This window comes from Diorhabda sublineata, chromosome 3 (genome assembly GCF_026230105.1).
Source record: "Diorhabda sublineata isolate icDioSubl1.1 chromosome 3, icDioSubl1.1, whole genome shotgun sequence".
NCBI lineage: Eukaryota > Metazoa > Arthropoda > Insecta > Coleoptera > Chrysomelidae > Diorhabda > Diorhabda sublineata.
Window position 1 is genome coordinate 30,029,855 of NC_079476.1, and position 22,773 is coordinate 30,052,627.

Below are 22,773 nucleotides of genomic sequence, written 5' to 3' on the forward strand. Positions count from 1 at the left end.
TTCTTGGCTTTGGGTACCTGGCGTAGTCTTTCCTGGTGTAATCTGTCAGTTTTCTCAGCTGAATGTTGGAATGAGTCGTATACTCTATGATTTCTTGTGGCTTCTTCAAAAAAATTATGCGCATTTATTACTGCGAGTTTTCTTAGTGGAAATGCGGCAAAATTAAACACCAAGTGTACTATCTAATATATTTCCGAACTTTCGAATACTTATTTATTCATCGCCTTGGATTGTAATTATGGTCAAGTACAATCTAAAAATATGTAGAAAATTTGCTCTGCTCTTCCCCGTAGTTAATCATTCCCTTCCTTCCTCCACTTGACTCCAAGCGCGCTTATATCATGTCATCTTTTCCAAACTCTTCAAATTCAGATTCAAACCTGCTGAAAATAAAACACAAATTTTGAAGCGCGTGTTAAAAAAATTTCGGTTCTTCCTAACGTTTTCGGGGTCTAATTATCCGATCTAGAACTTCAAGCCCTTATTTTGTAGATATCTTCATCCTTTAAAAATCATTTTATAAAAATAAAGACTAGAAATTAGAGTCCATCGTTTATGTAATTGCACAATTGTTTTGCTGCTAGTTTTTATGTTAAATAAGAATGCTTGTCCTCATAATGCTCATAACGTTTTATAGGTGATAAAGTCTGCGTTCGCTGCGAATCGGAAGCTCTACATGAAGAACTCAATTGGAGATGCCATGGTCATGGAACTGAAGGTCATGTTACCAGATGGTCGGCTCTTTCTGCTCCACATTGTCATGGAAAATGGCTAAGAACACGTTCAGATCCGGACAGAAATTGTTCTGTAAGAACATGCTCGAATGGTGCTGCATTCATATTTGTCTAAGCATAAATTGATAGATCCTACTTTTTTCCATAACTCGTGAGTTTTTTTGAAAACCTAATCAATTAAAAAGCAGTAATGTTTTGGAGAGGAGTTTATATCAATTAATTCATGTATTAGATGGATGCACGTATGTAAATCAGATAGCTCATCTTAACTAAACCATTTTCATAAAAAATATTGTCGAAAAATTATATTTACTCATAAAACTATTGGAAATTGTTAATCCTATCAATTTTGATTTTTTTTTTCATTTAAATATGTAAAATAAGAATGAAAATCGAGTTTTTGAAGCAAATTTATTTAATTACGTTTATAATAAAACTTACTGACAAAATTTTATAACCTAACTTCCACATAACTCGTAGTAATAGTTTTCATAAATCAAATTGGCAACCCCTCATTATTAAATCCTGTGATATAGACAAAATAATACGAGCATTACCCAGCAAATGATAAATATATAAAGTCAAAATCTAATTATCATCATACAAACTATTTCTTAAAATAATTTTTAGAGATAACCAGTCTTATCAACTATTTCAATCATATTTACCGGTTCTAGAAAATGTCAAACATTTCTTTTTTGCCGATATTTGATTTATTATTTCACTTTAAAAGCTATTCTAATTTATATTTCGTTACTTTTACCACAAAATTCAAAAATGTCGTTGAAAGTTTTATATTTTTTGCATCTTTGTTTTAGTAATAGTCTTTGAATGGCGATGTCTCTGAATTGATACTTCAACCATATATGTAATATTTCTATATGAACAGTTTAAACGGGAAGGAATGTCCCACTATTAAGGTCCGACAATATATTATTTTCTCTCTCGTTCCAGATATCTCGTAAAGGTTGCGCATGCTTGAGAATGCGCAGAACCGAGCTGGAGCCTCGGAGGATAGAGAAATAGTTGTCATTCTGTCTTCCTTAGTCGGAACAGCTTCCACTTACAGGAAGTGTCCATGTAGAAGTATTATATATATATGACTTCAACAAAACCCAAAAAAACATTCTTTGATCATAACTATCAAAATCTATCAATAGTCGCATTCAGCGGACGTAGCTTTAATCGCAGCTTGTAAGGAGTAATCGGGAAAGTGTTGATCGTTCGCAGGCAAGCCGTTTTTGATTTATATATATTGTTAGTTTATTGTAGTGTATTGTTTACATAGAGGCTATATTGGTTGTTTTTTGTTTAGTGTATTTAAACGAAACTTTTTTTATTAAGCTTAACGAGTGTTTATCACGCGGTGGTACTTCATCTAGTTTTTTTGTTATAAATTACGATGTGTATTCAGCATTCACTCACTTTTGTATGTATATAATTCAAAGTTAAATTATACGATTAATTCATGGAGCTCCAATTCTGTATCGTCATCCTCTTGACCGAATTCAATCATTTTCTTCTGAGAAGGCTACAGCCTTACATTTGATCACAGAACACAGTTGATTCAACAAATTTCTGGTCTTGTTCTGTTTTAGTTTTTGTTCACTTCTCTCACGTTTCAGTTCCGCTACCGTTACCTAGCACAAATTGAGAGCACTCCGATTTATGGCGTCCGCTCCAGAACGTGTTGAGTTTGTAGCGTATGCGACAGCCAACGATTTGACTATTGTCTATTTCAGAAAGGTGTAGAATAATAAAATGGGGAATTCCGTCCATTTCGGCTCAATTTCTGTGTCGGCCATAGGTGTAGGTCTTGGAATAGTTTGTAATATTAAAATTTCAACTAATTGCGTAAGAGAATTAGGAAAAGTATGTTTTCTGGCCTGAAGTGTCGATATGGAAATATTGTGTAGGGGTTACTTAGGTAGTAGATTTTACAGTTACGTTTTGCATTTAACAGGTACCTTTTAACCTTCTATTAGTGCTTCTACTTAATTCCAACCCTATTTGAGATTCGGCTTTCCTTTTTACGAGTATCCTATCAGCACGCTTTTGCAGTATTTGTGGATGGATAACAATAGGCTAAACCCATATATTGACCCCAACCCGCGTGGTACTACCTGGATTTGATAAAATGAAAGAATTTTACAATGAAATCAATGCCATACAACAATTGTACAACGGTTTCGTCCGCTGAATGCTACCAATGTAAACAGATCTCAAAAATTAACACATAACTCTCCCAAAATTAGGTAGTCAAACATTGACTGATTTTTTCTACTTTTTTTAATGCTTCTCTTGAAATGTAAACGGTATGAATGTTTTATTATTACTAAATATTATGTTCGGTTTTAAACTGAGTTATGATAACATCATCAACTCGAATAGAAATAGTAATTTTTAAATACGTTGTGCCATAATAACTTTTTGTATACGCGTTTTATGCTGGTCTATAAATTCATGAATATATCGTATCTATCAGGATCACAGTCGCCAAATGAAAAGCGCCTTCAGAATATAAATTTGTGTTCGAAGTATTATATGACATTGTATCCTTAGTTATGACCAATAACACTCTTACCGTCTTGTCTAAAGTCAACCACACTCGTTCAGTTCATTTTTCTGCGAACTGTACAGTTTAACCACTACAGATGTGGATGTTTTAGTCTCAGTTCAACTCAATGCATAGTTAAACTGAAATAAATAAAATTTTTTCAACTAATCGCCATTTATTTGGAGGTTCAACTGTACAGCTGCCAATTCGATTCAAGCTAAGAGTTAATGAATTGCAGAAATTTACTGATTTTGTACTCAACTTTTACTCAATAAATGATGTCTGAAGATTCGGTTTATCATAGAATCTACATTCAAGCTATTTGGAAGTTTGATTTTTTTGTTAAATTACGAAAATAAACAAAAAGCAGTGAAATCATCTTTCTTCATCTAATCTAGTGTTTCCCAACGTGGGGCCTACGCTCCATAGAGGGTAATTTGATTGTTAAGAGGGGCAATTTGAAAATTGAGACGACAGTCGCTTGGGGTCATTTAATTAGGTATTTTTTAGTTTACTTTTACACTAATTTTAGTTTAAATTTAGTTTTTAATCAAATGATTTGTTTCAGACCATGATAAAATGATTGAAACAAGCAAGAAAAAAACTCGTTAATATTCGGATTGATATTTAAAATTTAGGTTCATACTATCAATGATGAGTGGATTCTTTTTTGACTTTTATGCCAACGATGCTTGACCAAAGAATCAATGATCCAAGGTCGTCTTGAATTGCATTTGAAGATGAAACACGTGCTCATATTATTTTTGATTTGAAATATTTTGAAACTTTAACCAGAAATATTTTTAGAAGGGAGCAACATTAAAGTGTCTATTTACTGTTCATACTTCAACTAATGATCGTGTTCTTGAAGATAGTTATCAAATTGCTTGATTCATACCTAAAACTAGAAAAAATCATACAATATGAAAAAATATATCAGCATTTCTTAAAACAGTTTTGAAAATATGTAAAAGCTATGCTACTCAGTAACAATACTTGGCAGAAGAATAGACAAAATTAGTGAGAATATTGGAAAACAACTTGTTGAAAAGCTTAAAACAAAAAAGTTATATTAATAAAAGACATTTTGCTGAAGAAATGATCTATCTACAAAGATGTATATAAACTAAAAACTAATATGATGGGAAATTAAAATGGCTGATTAAAATTGATAAAAGATGCCATTCCATAAATTATTCTTGTGCATTGTGTTATAAATAAAGATAACTTGGTAGTCCCAAACATCTCGCCTGTTCTAAATGAAATGCCAAATTCAATAATAAAGTGTGTTAATGCTATTGAAGCTAATGCCAAATGTGAGCTTCTCTTTAAACCTTTTCTTTAAGTAATAATTGAAGGCAATGCAAGACTTTTACTTCATACCGAAATAAGATTATTATGGATTTGTTTGATACTCTTGTAATTTTTCAAGCGACAAACTTGAAATTAATTACCTGTTAATAATCGATGGTGAAGAGTTTGAGAGCTATTTAGCCGATATATTTGAAAAACTAAATATATTAAATTAAGGAACAAATAAAACTCTTGTCGATGAAAAAGCGAAGATATTTGGCTTTATTATCTTTATCTTGGCTTCAAAAATGTGAAGTGATTGAATACTTCATCTGCTGATTTAAAAGAAAGATTTTCCCATCTAAAAATATTTGATGCAAACAGGCAATGTTAGTTGATTTGTTTGATATATCAAATATGCAAAATGATTAGTCAGATAAAACTTTATTCAATTTAAAAGGAGGGATGGTATGGCTTTGTAAGGAAACGGAAAACAAATACCAAATTTCAACAAAATGTACAATAAAGCTATTGCTACATATTTCATCTTCAAATTTAGCTGAATGTGGATTTAGTCTTGCGAATAATTTTCTGGTGAAAAAAGAAAGATAACACATCGTGGCTTAAGATTGAAGCTAACCAAATTGGAATTTAAATCTCTATGCATCAAGCATAAGGATCTCAGTGAATTAAAATAATAAATTCATATAGAAAAATTTCTACTAGAATTAATTGGAATATAAATTCCAGTTTCCCATTATATGTTTTGAAAATTTACTTACTACTTACTGTGCTTCGTTAACAATCACCTAGTGATTTCTTCCTAAAACCTATAATTTAATGAACAATTAAATTTGTATGTTACATAGAGGGAGGGAGTATTAGAATTTTAGAAAGGCCAAAATGGGGCATAGCACAAAAAACGTTGGGAAACACTGCTCTAATCCGTTGTAAACTTTGAAGGTTTGAACTGTCTTATCTAATGCTGGTCAAAAACGATCAATTTGGCCACTATGTGAGTGGTTATTCAGTCTGCACAGTTAAACTGAGACGAATGCAATTTGAATTTTTTCAACTAAATGTGTATTTGGAAGTCCAACTGTACATATCTCAGTTCAATTTGAGTCAGTATTCAATGAATTGCAGAAATCTCTACTCAACTCTTTTAATAAATGATCTTTGAAAATTGACTTTATCTCTGATTCCACGTTTACGCTTTTTTCGATGATATACGGTTTTGTAAAATTACCCAAAATAAACCAAGAGAAGGTTTGAATTGTACGTGTATCTGCTTCGACTGAACAGTTCAAATTCTAAAGCGCGCTCTCGCGAAGCAAATTTTGTTGATCCATTCAAAATATTTTTTGACGCTTGTAAAAGCATTCAAATGGTACGCGCTAATAGTCACAAAATCTAAAAATATTACAAGGTTTATTTTAAAGTAATTGTTATATTTATTGTTAATCGATTGTCTTGGATAAAATCAATTTCCATATAAATACAATAACTTGCTTATCAATAATGAATATACGTTGTGAACTCGAAGTGGGTCAATTCGAATTAAACCAATATATAAAATTCGACCCTTAAGAAAAGGTACACATGTTTGAAAACTTCCATAGATAACCTTTATATCATTAGCCCTTCTAAATAGTCTAATTATGAGTGCGTGAGCAACAGTTTGGTAACATAAAGGGTTTTCGGAAGCTAAGATCATGAACTGAATGTTCGAAAAGTGATTTTAATCCCATTTACTATCGTTTGGAAAGTGAAAGAAGTAATCGGGTCATATCATATGATAGCATTCTCTCTCCTTTAGTATATCGCAGGTAAATGCGATCAGCTCACGGGTTATTTCATTTGTTTTTGTTTTTTCGACCCTTAAAAGTTGTTAATCATCCGTTTTTTTTTTCACTAATTCTTCAAAGCAGCGTAATTGATAAGTTATTAAGGCTCACGATTTTGTACTTTTTTAGGTTATCGACATAAAACCAGTATATTGGTAAAAAAATGTTGTAGAATAGATATAAATAATTATTTATTATACAGGTACTAGATTTTAGCTTCAGGTTGTATTGTATCATTCCGCTACGCGAAAGAGAACAAAAAACCAAAAGCTAAAATATTTTTCCTGTGTATAATACATAATTTTATCTTTAACGGGCAAAACTATGATTTAATATGGAGAAATTATTTTATTACAACATTCAAGTCAAAAAATTATCGATGTGAAATTTGAATTTTGAAATTAGTTTCTAGTCAAGTTGTATTTATGGCAACATTTAAGAATACGTTGTTAAGGAAACTTTTTAAGTAATCAAATAGCTGTCAATTTGATTTTTTATATGATTAGAAAATTGTGCCTTTGTTGGTTGCTTAGAAGTTATTTCCAATACTATAAAGCAAAAAATGTTACACAACAACAAAAGCCATCAACAGTGCGGTCGAATTATTCAATGATTAAAAATCTTTCAATATATTGAAGAGATTTCAAAATATTTCAAACTAATTACCATATGTGGACAGTTTCTATAATTGGAAGGTGTTCCGACTAAGTTAAACAAATAGTGTATCGTTTTCTCTCTCCTCCGGGCGCTTCAGTTAGCTCTGTGCATCTTTTGCGCGCATGAAGCATGCGCAGTATAAATAAAATGTCTCGAACGAGAGAGAAAATGTACATAGCCCTTTGTCCAGCAGCAGCAAAGGATCGCCGCCTGTTTTATACATATCACAATGAAAATTGTATCAATCAGGTTGTAGGTGAAAACCAGTTTAATAAGGTTCCTAAAACAAGGGCTAATTTTCTGGGGACACACTAAATGACTCATCAACGGTCGCTTAAAGGCATATTGATGAATCGGTAGCACACAGGACGAAAATAGCTAATAAAGTGTTTATGACGTCGCGACGTGGGTTAGTGCTGAAATAACAGAGGATTTGCGACCAAGAATAGTTTAAGGAACGTGTCATTCATGCAATGCACATTTAATAATTGTACTTTTGATATAAATGAGTTATAACTTTATTATCTATATAATAAAATATTATGAAATTAAATCTCTACCTTTTCTCAAATTTATTTCCAATATAGGGGAAAAAAGTACTTATTTTTTTTCGGGGAAAAAACCCTTCCTTCCTCCCTTCCTGAGTAAGATTATAGAGTTAAAGAGTTCATATTAAAGGTAGGGAGAGCAGAAAAGAGAGGAAGAGTATCGGTTTACTAATCTCTACTCGCTATTAAAATCAAAACTTTTGATTCCCTACCTTTGCCATTGTCCCTACTTGAAACTTCGAAGGCATGGCGATCCAATCAGAATTGTGTAGTGTGGTATACTGATGTTCTGTTTCTCTCTATCACCAGTACAGCCCAATTCTATAAGCGCCCTTACCTCGCATTATCTATCTTTAATATTAACTCTATAGTTAGTATTTGTCCACAATTAGCTGATAGGTTATCTACCTGATCTCGTATTACATTTAAAAGTACGAAAGACATTCCAATCAATTCACTGCTCATATACATGTAGAAATTTTAGCTATTTTTATATCTATATTCCGGGATTTATCGCCATGGAGACAGCATTGGTGAGATATGTGGTTGAAACTCTTATAGAATAGATTTTATAAAGTTTAGTTTCATTTTTGTTTACGTTGTACGATATATTACTTCTAGATTTGATCAGCATAAAACGTAATGATGTTTTTCTTATATATGTATGCAGAAATACTAACAGTAGTTTGAATGTTAGAGAATAATTTAATTAAGGACGTTAAATCTTTGTAAACCTAGTGAGCAATATTTCTTTGAAATAATGTATATAATTAACACATTAAGTAAGATTAATCCTTTTTGTAGCGATATATAACCTATTTTTGTCAAACATATCAAATAAAAATCAAATGGTTTGTCGAGTTCGAACAAAATAAAGATTGAATAATTGTACAGATTGTTTTATTTTGGATCTAATGGTTTAAAAGCGATATTTTTTAGCACTTTGTCGACGGACGGTACTCTGAAGTACTACTTTTTATAAACTATACAAAATTTATATAAGATTCGTTCCAACCCATCAAAAACCGTCCTTGGTACGGTGACGATTCTGCGCAATGGAGATTACGTGTTCCAACCGGGCAGTTACCGTTATACGAAGGATTCTGTTTTGCGTTCCAACCGACCTAGGTATCGCTTGCGAACCGTTTCAAGGACGATCTTTTCAAGACTTGGTTGATATCAAGTACTGTTACAAGAACCGTGCACAACCGGAGATGGCGCAGAAAATATCTATAAACGCTTACGATAGTCGTTCCAAGTACGGTCCCGACTAGCAGGTTGGAACAAACCTATAATCGTATAATACCTTCTAACCGCTCGGTACGTCCACATACACACTTTCTCAATGTTTTATCACGTCACCTAAAAATAGCGCGATGTTCTAAGAACAATGACAGAATGTTTTGAACCACCGCCATGAGAGGTTATGTATTTCTCATTGGAAAAAATGATTTGTATTTACAGTTAGATGATTGTAGGAGTTTTTGAGTTCAAACACTCGAATTCCAAATGCATTTTTAACAATGCGATGAGCTCTTGATAACCGATAGTTGAAAATTTTCCGTTTTCTAGATAAATGAGTACTTTTTCCAAAGGGTTTTAAAATGTGGGGTCTTAGGGGAAAGCATCATCAGCTACGAATACTCCTCCTTTGGGAAAATGTAACGTAATTCTTATATCTTCGAATGTTTTATTTAACGATTTTTTTGCAAAACTGCAGCATCGTTTGCTCGTCCATTGGTGCCTACGTCGAAATAACGAAAGCAATAGTTAGCGTCAACGCACGCAAATAAAATTATACTGTCACAACAATGAGGAAAATTTCTGTTGAATTGTCTTCCACTGTTCTTCATTTTTTGGCACCTATAACAAACATAATTTCCTTAGAAGCCATCAGTTCTATCCTTTTTATTTCAAAAACTGTTAATTCGTCGTTGAAACTCAGCCACAACGCTGTCCATTTATAAACAGACCTAATCCTCACTTTTTTTTCAAGATTTGGAAATTGGAAATAATTTAGCTGCAGGAGGTTCTCCAGATCCAGCAAAGGTTTGAAAGTGATTTATGAAACAAAAAAATTTGGGAACCATTACACTCGGTAATTAATATTTTATATAAAATCTTGCAGTGCAACTAATATTATGGCCAGGCACCGTAATTTTTAAAAAGATTTTGAAATTGTTGGAAACTATTTATTGATTTGTAAATGTCTCTATAGCTTTCTCCTTAATTTAAATATTTTAATGAAGAAAGGGAGAGTGACTTGAGATCAACGTATAAATATAGAGAAATTATAAATCATACAATCGATAATGCAATGGAACATTTGTTCCACATAATGTAAGATATGGCTCCGCTAATTTTATACTAAAAAGGGAAGTATTTATTAACAAATTTATAAACTTAATTCTATATTCATCTTTCGATACATAAAATTTAATCAACTAAAACTAATCAAACCAAACTCCTTGACTGTGTTTTATAGCATTTGAATTTTCTCTTCTACTCCTAGTAACTGCACTAGCTTCTCCTTTAGCAACACACTTTTTTCTTTGTTGTCTTTTTTCTTTTGATGCTAACTGTTTTCGAAGACGTTTTTTTATTTCATCAGGTGGTATAGTAGATGTAGTTGATAAGATGCTTTTTGAACAAAAATTATCTGAGGAATGATCAGAAATAGAATTGGTTTCATCTGAAAAATATTTTAAATTATATGTTTTGGAAGGAAAACAAATCTTATAAATATTGAATCTTATAATATTTAATCAAGTCAATTTAATCAAGTATATAAAATTATGTAAGTCAGAGGCAGCGTCAGCCACCACGAGGTCCTGTGCTAAGTGATATTAGGAAAATTTTGAAAATTTAGGAGCTAAATTAAAATTATGTCTTTTTTCAGAGCATAGCTGAAGTTATTGTTTATGGACTTCACTTTACTCATCAAATTAGTTTTTTATTTATTGTATTGAAAAATTGTTATTTTTTATATACTTAGTGAGCGTGAAGATACCTCAATTTAAATGAATCAATATTAACATAATATGCACCTATTGCTTTTGTACTTTTGATCTGTTTCTATAGTTAGTATTTAAAATAGTTAAAGCCCTATACTCCAACCAAAAAATGTCTGTGCTTGTATGCTGGATAATGCAGTGCCACCTAAGACCAAGTTTGAATAGTAGCTTCCAGAGAGTACAAAAAATACAAATGAATTAAGGTTCAAAATCTTTTGTCATATATTTGATCCATTTTCATATCTCTGTCCCCTGCAATTGGATAAATTCAGACCTAGCTTTTCAAGTTGCTTTAGTAGGTAGTAGGTCAAACCCTTAGAGGTGTTTGTGTCAGCTGCAACAAACACAACAAAGTGTACTTCAATTTCAGCAGTTTCTAGGGGAGTAGTTCCAAAACTATGTTAAGTTGTTCAACCTATGATATATCACATGCGCAATCAAGAAAGATGAAATAGTATTTGTTTTTCAATATTTTTTTCTTATTTTTGATACTGCTTGGTTTGCCAAAAGTTGGATAAACTCATTTGAAGTACCTAAGTAGTGGTTTTTGATATTTTCTTTTTTGAAGATACTATTCAAATGTCCTTTAAAAATAGGGCCGAACTTAAAAATAAGCTTAATTAAGCCTATGAAATTACCACCTCCCTCCATATCATCTGGGGAATTCGTTTCTTTGTGTGTTTGTATAAACACTAAATTATGGGAGGCCAGAAATTGTACAACTGAGAGTAGTCTCCCAACTTTGAGCTTCAAACTTTATTCAAGATTATGTTTCACGGTCAATAATCTTCTGATTTTTCAATCCTTCCTCCAAATCGAACCATTTAAGCAAGCATTGTCTATGAACTTGTTCATTTCGTGACTTTTCAAAATTACGCTCAAGTGTTGCCAATCATCAGTTCCTTGTTTAGAGGTTGAAGCACATGTGGATATATTGTCTGTTCAAAAATATTCTTCATGCTAAACAGTTCATAGTCATTATATTTTGTGTGGACAAGCCACCATCTTCTCTGTTGCCATTTGACTCCACTAAAGAGTCGTCCACTTTCATTTTTTGGAAAATTTTGATCTGTGACGGATACAGGGTCCTTATCAACAATTCTAATCCTCTCTGGGGTCATACTTAAGGGTGGCTTACACTGTAGTTTTTGATTTCCTAATTTTCTTCAGGGTTACACTGATCAGTTCTGTCTTGTTTCAGTAATAAAGGTAAATCTTGTAGGGCATCAGACAATTTTGAAGCCCTATAATCGTGTAGACAATATTTATATAAAGAAGGGGCGGAACCCTGTGCTGTCGCACAGCTCGTACATATCGGCTGCTGCTATTGCTACTGATGTATGTGTCTCATCCAGCAAAAAATAGTTACAGACATTCTTAAAAATATTGGAACAAAATTTTCTACTGAGATATAGAAGAAAATAACAATAATGGAATGGGTTTTAATGTAATTACCAAACACTTTTAAGGGAAATGAATGTAATAAATTAACTCTAGCCTACACTAAAATAAGTCAATGGGGTAAGCACTAAGAATATTTTCTGTGATGAATAACAACTTTCAATTTATTCCAAACAATTACTTTTTTTAATTTTTCAATCAACATCTCAATTTGAAATAAAAAAAGTGATTTATGAAGATCCAAGAATATTCTGACAAGTTTATCTTGCAGAATGTATGTTTTCAGTGACCTATAAATATGATAAGAAAAGATCCTGAAGGAAACAATCTTTTACCACAAGAATTTCCTGTGCTTACCCCCTCAAAGGAAATAAAGTATCTATTGGCTTATCATTAATATACCATTTGAACAATCTCACCTTCTATTGCCTCATCACATTTATTTTTAATTTGTAATTGATCAAACACATATGTAAGTGTTGCATTATTAGAAGCAATATGTTTTTCGTGTAATACATCTGGAACATTGTCTTCTTCACTACTGCTGTCATTGCTATCTTCACACCCCAATTCTCTATTAATATGTTTTGCCATTTCTTTAGTAAATCCAGAACACTCAACTTCCGCATCCAAATTATCTTCTCTGTCAATATCAGAGAATTTAGGAAATAATTCACTCTCAAAAGAAAAACGTTTCTTAAAAAAATCTTTTATACAATTTACATCTCTATTGAAATAATATTCTGCATTAGGATGTTCTGTTGAAATCATCTGAGGAAAATCAATAACAATAGGTTTTCCTTCGGCATTCAAGATAATATTAAATTCATTAAAATCTCCATGAATGACTCCAGAGTCAGCAAATCTGATAATCAAATTCATGAGGTCATCATAAAGAGTTTCTATATTTTCAAGTACCTGAACATGATTTAATAATGTTCCTTGTATAAGTTCCATAACTACACAATGTCTGTTGAAATCCACAGGTTTTGGAACGGGAAATTTTCTTTCATATAAGGCTTTCAAGTATGCAAATTCTTTTGTAGCAGATATTCTTGAAAGATACAACCAAGATGCAGATTTCCTGTGTTTGTGATAATCTCTCTTTTCAGTTACTTTTCGAAAGCATATTCTACCTAGTCTATGCAACTTCAAACATAATTGTTCTCCTTCAGGATCAGCAACTGTGTAAATGTTACTTTCTTTACCTACTCCCACTTGGTTTCCAAAGGATGCAATAACATTTCTTTTGGTAAGAGAATGAAGAGCTAGATAATCGTAACCTGAATTAGTTAAACGGTAACCATCATAACGTTTGCCTCTTTCATAACTTAAAAGGCGATGTTTACAAAGTTCTCTAAGAATCTTATTTACTCCTCCATGTTGAAGATTCGCAATTGAAGCAGCCATAGCAGCAGGAACTAATTCATGATTTTTCATACCCATCTCGATTGCAGTTAAAACCCTAAAATCCTCTGGAGTCAAGTAGCGCATAATGGAAACATTTAATTTACCCATATTGAACTATTATTCTAATAATACAGAAGTTGACATGTATAACACAATTATTTGAGGTTAATAGCACATGTACATTTTATCATAGATCTATATCCCTCATCCTACGAATGTACTCTTATTTGAAGAGTGGATTGAAGTTACTCAAATATTTAAAACGTAAAATCCTTTCAAAAAAGCAAGGAAAAATGGTTTTTGTATTCGATACCTACAATTAAATCAGAATTGACGTACATAGAAGTTTTTACATTTCCGAGACGTTAATAAAAAATACAATGAGGCAAAAAAATATGGTTATACCATTTTATAAAGAATATATATTCTTTAAACAATAAAGAATGTATATTCTTTATACAATGGTTATACGTTATCTTTATGCATAATTAAATGATGAGCAGGCAACTGACTTTCAAATCTTTTGTATTTTTTTAATGAGGCCTGGTTTGCGTTATATGTAGAACTAGCAACAAAAATAAATTTAAAAAAATTGTTCAATAAAGAATATCAAGTAAAATGATAAATAAAACATTTCATTATCTTAATATGTAATCAATTTATTCCGAGGATGTCAATATGTTTTTACCAAATAATAATTGCTTTTAAAGCGGTACATTCAATAAATCCACGTTTATGGTACGCTAGCCATAATAGAAAATATTATAGGAATCTCGTTTGTTAAATGAATCACACCAACCACACCCCACTTTTGTTGGTTTGAATTCTCCAATCAAACAGAAGCATTTCAGATTAGTTTGAAAATGGCCGTGGTACAATAAATGTCAATCATTAGTACTTCATTTAAAATACTTTATAACTCAGTTAGACAAAATAGTATATCTCCTTGAAATAAATAGTTTGTAATTTAGCTCCAAAGTAGCAGTATCTCAAAATGTCGAGTGAATCGGTGAAAAATGTAAGTGAATAAACAATAATTTTTACCTCCTTTTGTTTATATTCTTGTAACATTTTTCAGTTTTCAAGTTTAGAGACTCCAGGATATGTCGGCTTTGCAAACCTTCCAAATCAAGTCCATAGAAAATCTGTGAAAAAAGGTTTTGAATTTACATTGATGGTAGTTGGGGAGAGTGGACTTGGAAAATCAACTTTAGTTACATCGCTATTTTTGACTGACTTGTATCCAGAAAGACTTATTCCAGATGCTATGGGTAAATTGTTACTGCCATTAATTATGTTATTTTATTTCATTCTTAAAATTTCGTTATCAAATAATGTACCATTTAATATAACAAGTGTGTACTGTTTAAGTAAGTTTTGGGCATTTGTTTTGAAATTAATTCTTTTTTAGAAAAAATGAAACAGACTGTGAGATTAGAACCTTCCACTGTTGAAATAGAAGAAAGGGGAGTTAAATTGCGGCTTACTGTAGTGGATACACCTGGATACGGAGATGCAATTGACAATAGAGATTCCTTTGAGGAAATAATTGGTTACATTAACCAACAGTTTGAACGATTTTTAAAAGATGAATCTGGTTTGAATAGAAAGAACATTATGGATAATAGAGTTCACTGCTGTTTTTATTTTATCTCACCCTTCGGGCATGGGTAAGTTTTTTTTCTCTTCACTCATATAATAATTTATCAATATAAGCATCACTAAAATCTTTACACATATATTGCGCAAACCACTAATTCCATTTTTTTCTTATATCAACATTTTTATACCATTACATACATAATTTATGACATATATAATAGAAAAACTCAAGAAGGTACTAAAAATCTGATACAATTTAAAAATCTAAATAGAAAACCTCGCAACTCCATTGTTTAATGATAATCTCTATCCTAATTATTTACCTGTACTGTTTTTCTTCAATTATATTCTTGAAATTTGATATCTGGCCACTGTTTTTATTTCTTTATTGAAAAAATTGGTAAAGTCTTCATTCAATTTTTTTCAATAAGATTCATCATCTAGTGTATTTCAACCCAGAGAAAACAATATTTTTTTCTATTAAATTAGGCCTAAAATCAAGAAAGTTAATATTTTATTTTATATTTTATTACATATTTATCTTGGTTGCATCTACACAAAAAAGTATCTTGCTTATAAATGCTACAACATAAAAAAATATTAACTTTAGAAAATGGAGATTATTTATTTTAAAATTATTCTTATTGGGGCTTAAAGTATCAAAAATATTATAAAGAGAGTTATATTTTTGTATTTAATGTAGTTAAGAAAAAATATTTCCTTGAATTTAATTTAAAAAAATCAGTTATTATTTATATTGTTATAATCTGCTATGTTGATTTTATCTAACAAAATCTTGGAAGAAATGAAAGATATTTCCTGTTCAAACTAAATTCAAACAGCTAGGATTTTATTACCAACATATGGTATACAAGATAAATCAAAACAGTCTGTTTTTGTTTTGGAGATAAACCTAATATTAGAGATGTGGAATTTTTTCTCATTCTTATTGCATCAATATCTTTCAAATTGTAAATTCAAATTATATAATAAGTGATGACCACAGGTTTCTTATTGGAAACAAATTTTTGTAAATCTTTTTTATAGGGGCTTTCATATGTATGCACTTAAATATACTGTATAATGCCAGTCATTAGATAGTGAAAATTTTATTACATATGTTCTCACTTTTAAAACCCTAATTTTACAGAGTTGTACTTAATAAAAAAACAAAGATAATTTCAGTAAAATTAAATACAAAGATGAATTTTTTGCTTCAAAGTTTTATTTGTATTGCAAAAACTAGAATTGATGAAAATTACTCATAGATCTTTGACAGAAAAAGTTATTATAACCATTTTTTGTTTTTTCTTCCTTTTGTTACTATAATAGAGATACAATACAGTGAATATTGTACAAAAGTAAAATCATACTGGTAAATGACTTTTCAACTTCATATCTATGACAATTTCCTGGAAAATTCTAAAATTGTCACTTTCCAAGTTTTTCCCCTGCTGTCTTCATTTATAATACATATGGTAGAATACAATTATTCTAACTTACCATCATCACATTCATCTTTCTAAAAATCATTGTCGTTTATATCAATTACCAATTTATTTAAAACTGGTAGTTGCATATATTTTTTTATTATAAGTTCCACAAAAGATGAGGACTTTTTTGGGTGAAGTGTTATTAGTTCTTGTTTGTGTTTTTAATTGGGACCATATTAATTCAATTGGATTTAAAACAGGAGTGCACAGGTAATTGTAAAACAGTGTGTCCATTCTTTGCTATTTAGTCTACAGTATATTACTCTTTGGCAATTATTTTTGTTTCTAAAACGTCTATGAGTTGCTCCTTTGTATAATATTCTTCTAAATATAAAACTAAAAATTAGTTATTGTTGGTACCTATTTATATAAAAACTTTCATATAATAAAAACTTTGTTTATTACTAGCATACTAAACAAATTTAACTAGGTTATTGGAGCCCATTCATATGCAGTCAGTTCCTATTATTATGCTGTTTAAGCACTATTAAATTTAAATAAACATTGACAAAGAAAGTTGGAATATAAATGACTGAAGATCAGTAATGATATGTTTATGGGGTCATTGTTCATTCTCTGATAATACATTAACTCAATTATCTTTTTAAATATTTAGGTATCCTTTTATAATGGAAAACTACTTGTTAAAATCATAACAGAATCATTTTTGTATTATGATTCAACAAACAGGTAATAGAGCATATTATCCTGAATGTTTTATCTGTAAATGAAATATAATGTCTACACTATTTAAAGTATTTTAATGTTTGATTCATTAAGTAGATATTGTAAACGTGAAAACAAACAGAAATATTACTTGATGCACAACATTGATTGTGTTTATTTTCGCACACATTGAGTTTTTTGCAAAAACTCCCTGAGATAATCATTGATTTTAATTATATGGAGTAAAAAATCATAATAATGTGCATCAAATTTAGTAAAAGTTAGTTAAGCACTCTATTTATTGGAGAAAATTTATTGAAAATCGAATCAATAAGTTTTAAGTAATTTGAGAACATGCAGGAAGACCTTCTTTGTGATATTAGTATTTAAAAATTCCTACACACCAATTCATTGTTGACTCTTAAGTCTAGCATCTCAGTGCTACTGGAAAAATATTCATAAAGCCTAAACGGAATTCGAGGCTAATAATCATAATTCTCACTATCCACAACCTCTTCTACCATAGGCGTAGAGGTGATATTTTTTCTCCATTTAATTCTATACTTTGCTTCCTCTTTAGCACGTGTCCCATTTAATCTTATTTTTTCCAGATTTTTTGCTATTTCTCCATTCTATTTTCTTCTAGGTCTGCTTTTTTTTATTTGTTTCAGTTTCTCACATCACGTTAAACTGTTGTTCGATTTTTTCACTGCACTCACTAAGTTTAATTCGCGTCTAATTATGTCGTTCCTTATTTTATCGAGTCTCTTCACCCAGCTATTTTTCTCAATATCTTTATTTCACATGCTATTTTTTGCTTCAATTTATTTGTTAGCACCCAGAATTATCAACCATATATCAGCAATGGTAGAGTAGTATTGATTTGTGGATTCTCGATTTTGTACGTTTTGTTATATCAGTTTTGTTGTAGAATACTCTGTACAGGACTACATATGTAGATATTGTCTTATTTACCCTTTGGTTACATCATCGTCAAAACTTCCATCTGGTCTTACGATTATCCCTAGCCTGTTAACGCTCCTCTTTTCTAGTTTTTGTATTTGTACAGTTATTTCATTTCTTCTGAGTTGATATTTTCATTATTTCTGTCTTGTATGCTTATCTATTTACTAATATCTATTCTCTTATTGCTTCATTTCATTACTCCATTTCTGTATTTCGTTTTGTAGCTCACCTTTTGTGTTAGCTAATATTGGACGTCCATCCGCATACATTAGTTCATTTATGTAGATTGGTCTTAATCTGTTATATCCTGAGTGTTTTCTTTCCTTCTTTGTTCACTACTTTAGCTATTTCATCCATGATTAAGAGAAACAATAACGGGCTTAGAACGCCTCCTTGTCTCATTCCTCTGTAAGTTACATAATTACTTGTCGTCTTCCCGCTGACTTGTACCACATTCTTTGTTTTCTTATATATATTCTTAACTATGTTTATCAATTGCTTACTAACTTTTCTATTCCTCATTATTCTCCATACATTTTCTCTGTTTATATTATCAAAGGCTTTCTCTAAATCAACTGCTGCAACATTAATCCCACTGTCTGTATCTGTTACTTTTTCTCTTATTTGTCTCAAAATGAATATCCAATCTTGTGTTGATTTATTGGTTCTAATGCTGCTTAAGGGTCTTCGCCTCTTTCTGCTTCTATATGCCCTGCTGTTAGTAACTCTTCAAAGTGTTTCTTCTATCTGTCTAATATTTCATTTTTTTCGGTTATAATATTATCATTTGTAGCTTTTAAGTTAGTTATTGGATTTCTCTTTTCTGATTGATCTCACTATATGATACAGTATTTTCACATTTCTATTTGCGTTTTTCTCCTTTTTTTTCTCAAAACTTCTCCCAAGACTTCTTTTACTAGGTTTTTCACTTTGTCCTTCTGTTTTTACTATATTTCATAATCTTCATTCTTTTTATTATTACTGATGTATGTCTTTCATAATATTTTTTCTATTTTACCTCAATTCTTATTTCTCCATTCAGTCATAATACTAGTTATCAAAAATATTACAAATCGTTAGTAAATTGTTTGAAAATAACTGAACTACCCATTTCCTAATTATTTATTTCAATGAACTAGTTATGTTATTTTGATTAATTTTTTATAGATTAAAACCTTTAGATATAGAATTTATGAAGAAACTTCATAATAAAGTAAACATAGTTCCTGTAATCGCCAAAGCTGATGTTTTAACTAAAAAAGAAATGCAAAAATTGAAGAAAACTGTGTTAGATGAAATTGCTCAAAATGGTATAAGAATATACTCTCTACCTGAATGTGACTCAGATGAAGATGAAGAATATAAAGAACAGGTATTTATAAATAAAATGTAAAAAAATTCAATCTTAACGAAACAAATTATTAAGTAAGATGAATTGAAGCCATAACTTAGTATCTTTTACTATTACAACCTATAATTGTAAATTTTTATTCATCTTCAACAAAAGAAGAGCTCAGTGAAAAACTGAGTATTGTTGCTTCCCAATAATTGATACTAATTTTAACAAAACCAAATTTTCTCTAGGTTCGACAATTAAAACAAGCAGTTCCTTTTGCTGTTTGTGGTGCAAATACAGAACTAGAAGTGAGAGGACGCAAAGTTAAAGGACGATTGTATCCTTGGGGCGTTGTTGAAGTTGAGAATCCTGAACACTGTGATTTTATAAAATTAAGAACAATGTTAATTACACACATGCAAGATCTTCAAGAGATAACGCAACAAGTGCATTATGAAAACTATAGATCCGAAAGGTTAGCTAAAGAAGGTCCTACAACTAAAAGAAATACGTAAGTATTACAATCAAGTTATAAATCTACTATTGTGTTTATAATTGTTATTTTATTATTGCAGAGTGGATGATAAAAGTTCAGTTACATCTGGAGATAAAGATAGAATTTTACAAGAAAAAGAGGCTGAACTCAAACGAATGCAAGAAATGATAGCTGCAATGCAAGCAAAGATGCAGCAAACGACCCAGTAAATAAACTAATGATATTTTAGCTGTGCATATCTTGAAATACACAATATTATTATGTTTCACATCAGTTAGCCCACTGAAAACTTCAATTCCATTGACATTTGTATTATATACATAGAGGTAGTAATTTATACAATTATCAAATTTCTGACACTGCAACTGCATTAATTGTTATGAATAAGTTATCTGCTTGTTTGAACCAAAATGTAAATTTTCAATGATGAAATTATATATATGAGGAATATAATATTCCTTGGCAGCCAAAGAATTCGAAGAATTAAAGTACTAAATCATTTTGGAAAAATATCAAAAATTTGAAGTTGGATTGGAATAATTTAAATTACCACTTTCAGTTATATTAGGGGTAGTCCGGGAGAGTTGACATAATTCATCATATTTTCTTGTTCATCAGGTTTAGAGAATCGATTACAGATTTTTGAGATACATTATTATAGTAGCTACATATGTGCTTAATTGTATTTTTAATATAACGCGTCGGAAAATGTATTGACTATTTTATAAAAAATGAGATATGAGTCAAGTCTCCCCACCAACAGGGCCATTTGAACCAGTGTACGGGGAGAGTTGACCAAACTAATTTGGAGGAAAGTAAAATCATTTTAAGTTTGAATCATAGCTTTATTAGGTTATTGAACACCATAATTAATGTGCTTGTAGTATTTCCAGCAAGGAAAACATAAAAAAATGAAAAATTTTCTTAATAATTGTAATAGTGTTAAAAAAATAAACAAAACTAAAATGGTAAACTTTTTAAACAAACATGCTTGTAGTAATTTCAGATTTTTTTTTTTAATTTAAACTAATGTCTAATAATTTGGCGTGTCAAAATTCTTTTTCTCTCATATTTTTATTTTACAAATGACAAAAGTATTAAACAGTCTCCTTGTTTTGTTCTTTTTTTCACTGACTTAATTTTCTTACTGTTTCATATTTGTTTGTAATAATTTTTCAGTAAATTACACCTTTTGGTGGTAACAAAAAAAGTAAAAACATCCCGATTTTCAGACTGCAAATAATAGTTGCAATTGGCTTATAATTTGTTAGAAAAGTGCCCTCCAAAAAAATATTGTAGAGATTTATTGAACTTTAACGAAAATTAAAGTATATGCTTTTGTCAAAGTGCCAAACGTCCCTATTTATATATTTTACATGGAATAAAATTATATTTAAATTGTGTGTCAAAAAATTTAGGATAGAATATTTTAATGAACTTAGAAGGGGGCTGACCCATGTGATGAATGGCTTGTATTTTTATTTTTTTATCGAATCTCTTAGATATAATTCTATATAAAAAATGAAATATTTTGTTACTATTACTTATCATATTAAGATATTTTAAAGTGACATTTGCCGAAAAAAATATGTAGATTGAAGTAAATTAGTATTTTTATATTAATAAGTTTGTAAAAAAATATAATACTGTTTTAAATATACATTTATTACTGCTAGTTACTTGATTTTTCCTGTATACTTGTAGTATAATCCATTGAAGAGAAGGAACATTACAATAATAGCACTCGGCTATTATTTCAAGTTAACATAGATAATAACAACTTATTCTTTTGTTACGCTTGGCAGACACTTAATCAGATAGTGAAAAGCGCTCATATGTACGACGTTCAAACCCCTGGGCAAGTCTCAGAAGTTTGTAACAAGCAAAAGTGCCTGATTAGCTTTTTAACTATGAACATTTGGTTTTGAGTTATCCTGTAGCATAATACTATATATAAAGTTAAATACAAAGAAATGTTGCATAGTGCGGTCCATGAATTTTGAGCCTCTTAGCGTTGGCGGCAAAGTAATTTCGGATTTGTAGTATAAATTAAAACACTTCTTGTCTATAAAGAATAGTTATTAATCATTTATGTATTTTCCATTTTACTGAATGACTTTAAGCCATCTTTCTTTCAGCTTCATGTTTCCGCGCTAAAATTTCTGGTATTTATCAGCAAAAAACTGAACCGGGTGCGATTGAAGGTCATCGTCATTTGTAAAAGTTTGACCGTTCAAAGAATTCTGCAAACTTCGAAATAAACGGTAATCACTGCTGTATGGGGGATGTAACATCATTTCCCGGCTAAGTTCCAATAGTTTCCCATGAGTTGTTAAGTATGTGTGAGGCCTTGCATTATCATGGCGATTTCTTTGATTGCTTAATCAAGTTTTATTAATTGTTGATAGTAAACATCAGAATTGTTTGTTTGGTTCCTTGGAAGCAGGTCAAAAAACAATAACTTTGTAATGCTACCAAACTGACAGCATGAGTTATTTTTCAGCTTTGGATGTGGTTTGTGCTGGTTCATCGTGTTTGCTCCATAATCATTTTCGAACTGTTACTGTACAGGACTCTTTTTCATCACCAGTGATGATTCTTCTCAAGAAAGGGTCGGTTTCATTTCAATTAAGGTGAATATCGCAAATATTCCTGACAGACAGCCTGCGATTAGCGGTGGCATGGCTTGGTGAGATTCATGTACTTCATAAATTTCTTCAAATGAATAGAAATATGGCGTTCTTTAGACCAAG

The 22,773-nt window shown here is 30.7% G+C and overlaps 3 protein-coding genes across 3 annotated transcripts in view; 2 read left to right on the plus strand and 1 right to left on the minus strand.

Annotated features, from left to right (window-relative positions):
- The window catches only part of LOC130441887 (somatomedin-B and thrombospondin type-1 domain-containing protein), a 198,624-nt gene extending 190,097 nt beyond the window's left edge, over nt 1–8,527 (plus strand). Inside the window, exon 5 of the mRNA XM_056775713.1 lies at nt 638–8,527. Within this exon, the coding sequence (XP_056631691.1) occupies nt 638–849 (212 nt within the window). The 3' untranslated portion in view covers nt 850–8,527. The remainder of the gene's footprint in view (nt 1–637) is intronic.
- A 1,279-nt stretch (nt 8,528–9,806) lies between these two features.
- Nucleotides 9,807–13,690, minus strand: LOC130441843 (serine/threonine-protein kinase RIO2). Its single transcript, XM_056775654.1, has 2 exons — nt 12,471–13,690; nt 9,807–10,328 (listed from the first exon to the last, which is right to left on the minus strand). The coding sequence occupies exons 1-2, from the start codon at nt 13,567–13,569 to the stop codon at nt 10,087–10,089; spliced, it is 1,341 nt and encodes a 446-aa protein (XP_056631632.1). The 5' UTR covers nt 13,570–13,690; the 3' UTR covers nt 9,807–10,086.
- Nucleotides 13,691–14,196: 506 nt separating this feature from the next.
- On the plus strand, nt 14,197–21,695 carry LOC130442104 (septin-1). The gene is made up of 6 exons (XM_056776144.1): nt 14,197–14,479; nt 14,540–14,732; nt 14,873–15,131; nt 19,356–19,560; nt 19,773–20,035; nt 20,100–21,695. Exons 1-6 carry the CDS (start codon nt 14,456–14,458, stop codon nt 20,227–20,229), a joined length of 1,074 nt encoding a protein of 357 aa, XP_056632122.1. The 5' UTR covers nt 14,197–14,455; the 3' UTR covers nt 20,230–21,695.
- Nucleotides 21,696–22,773: the final 1,078 nt, after the last annotated feature.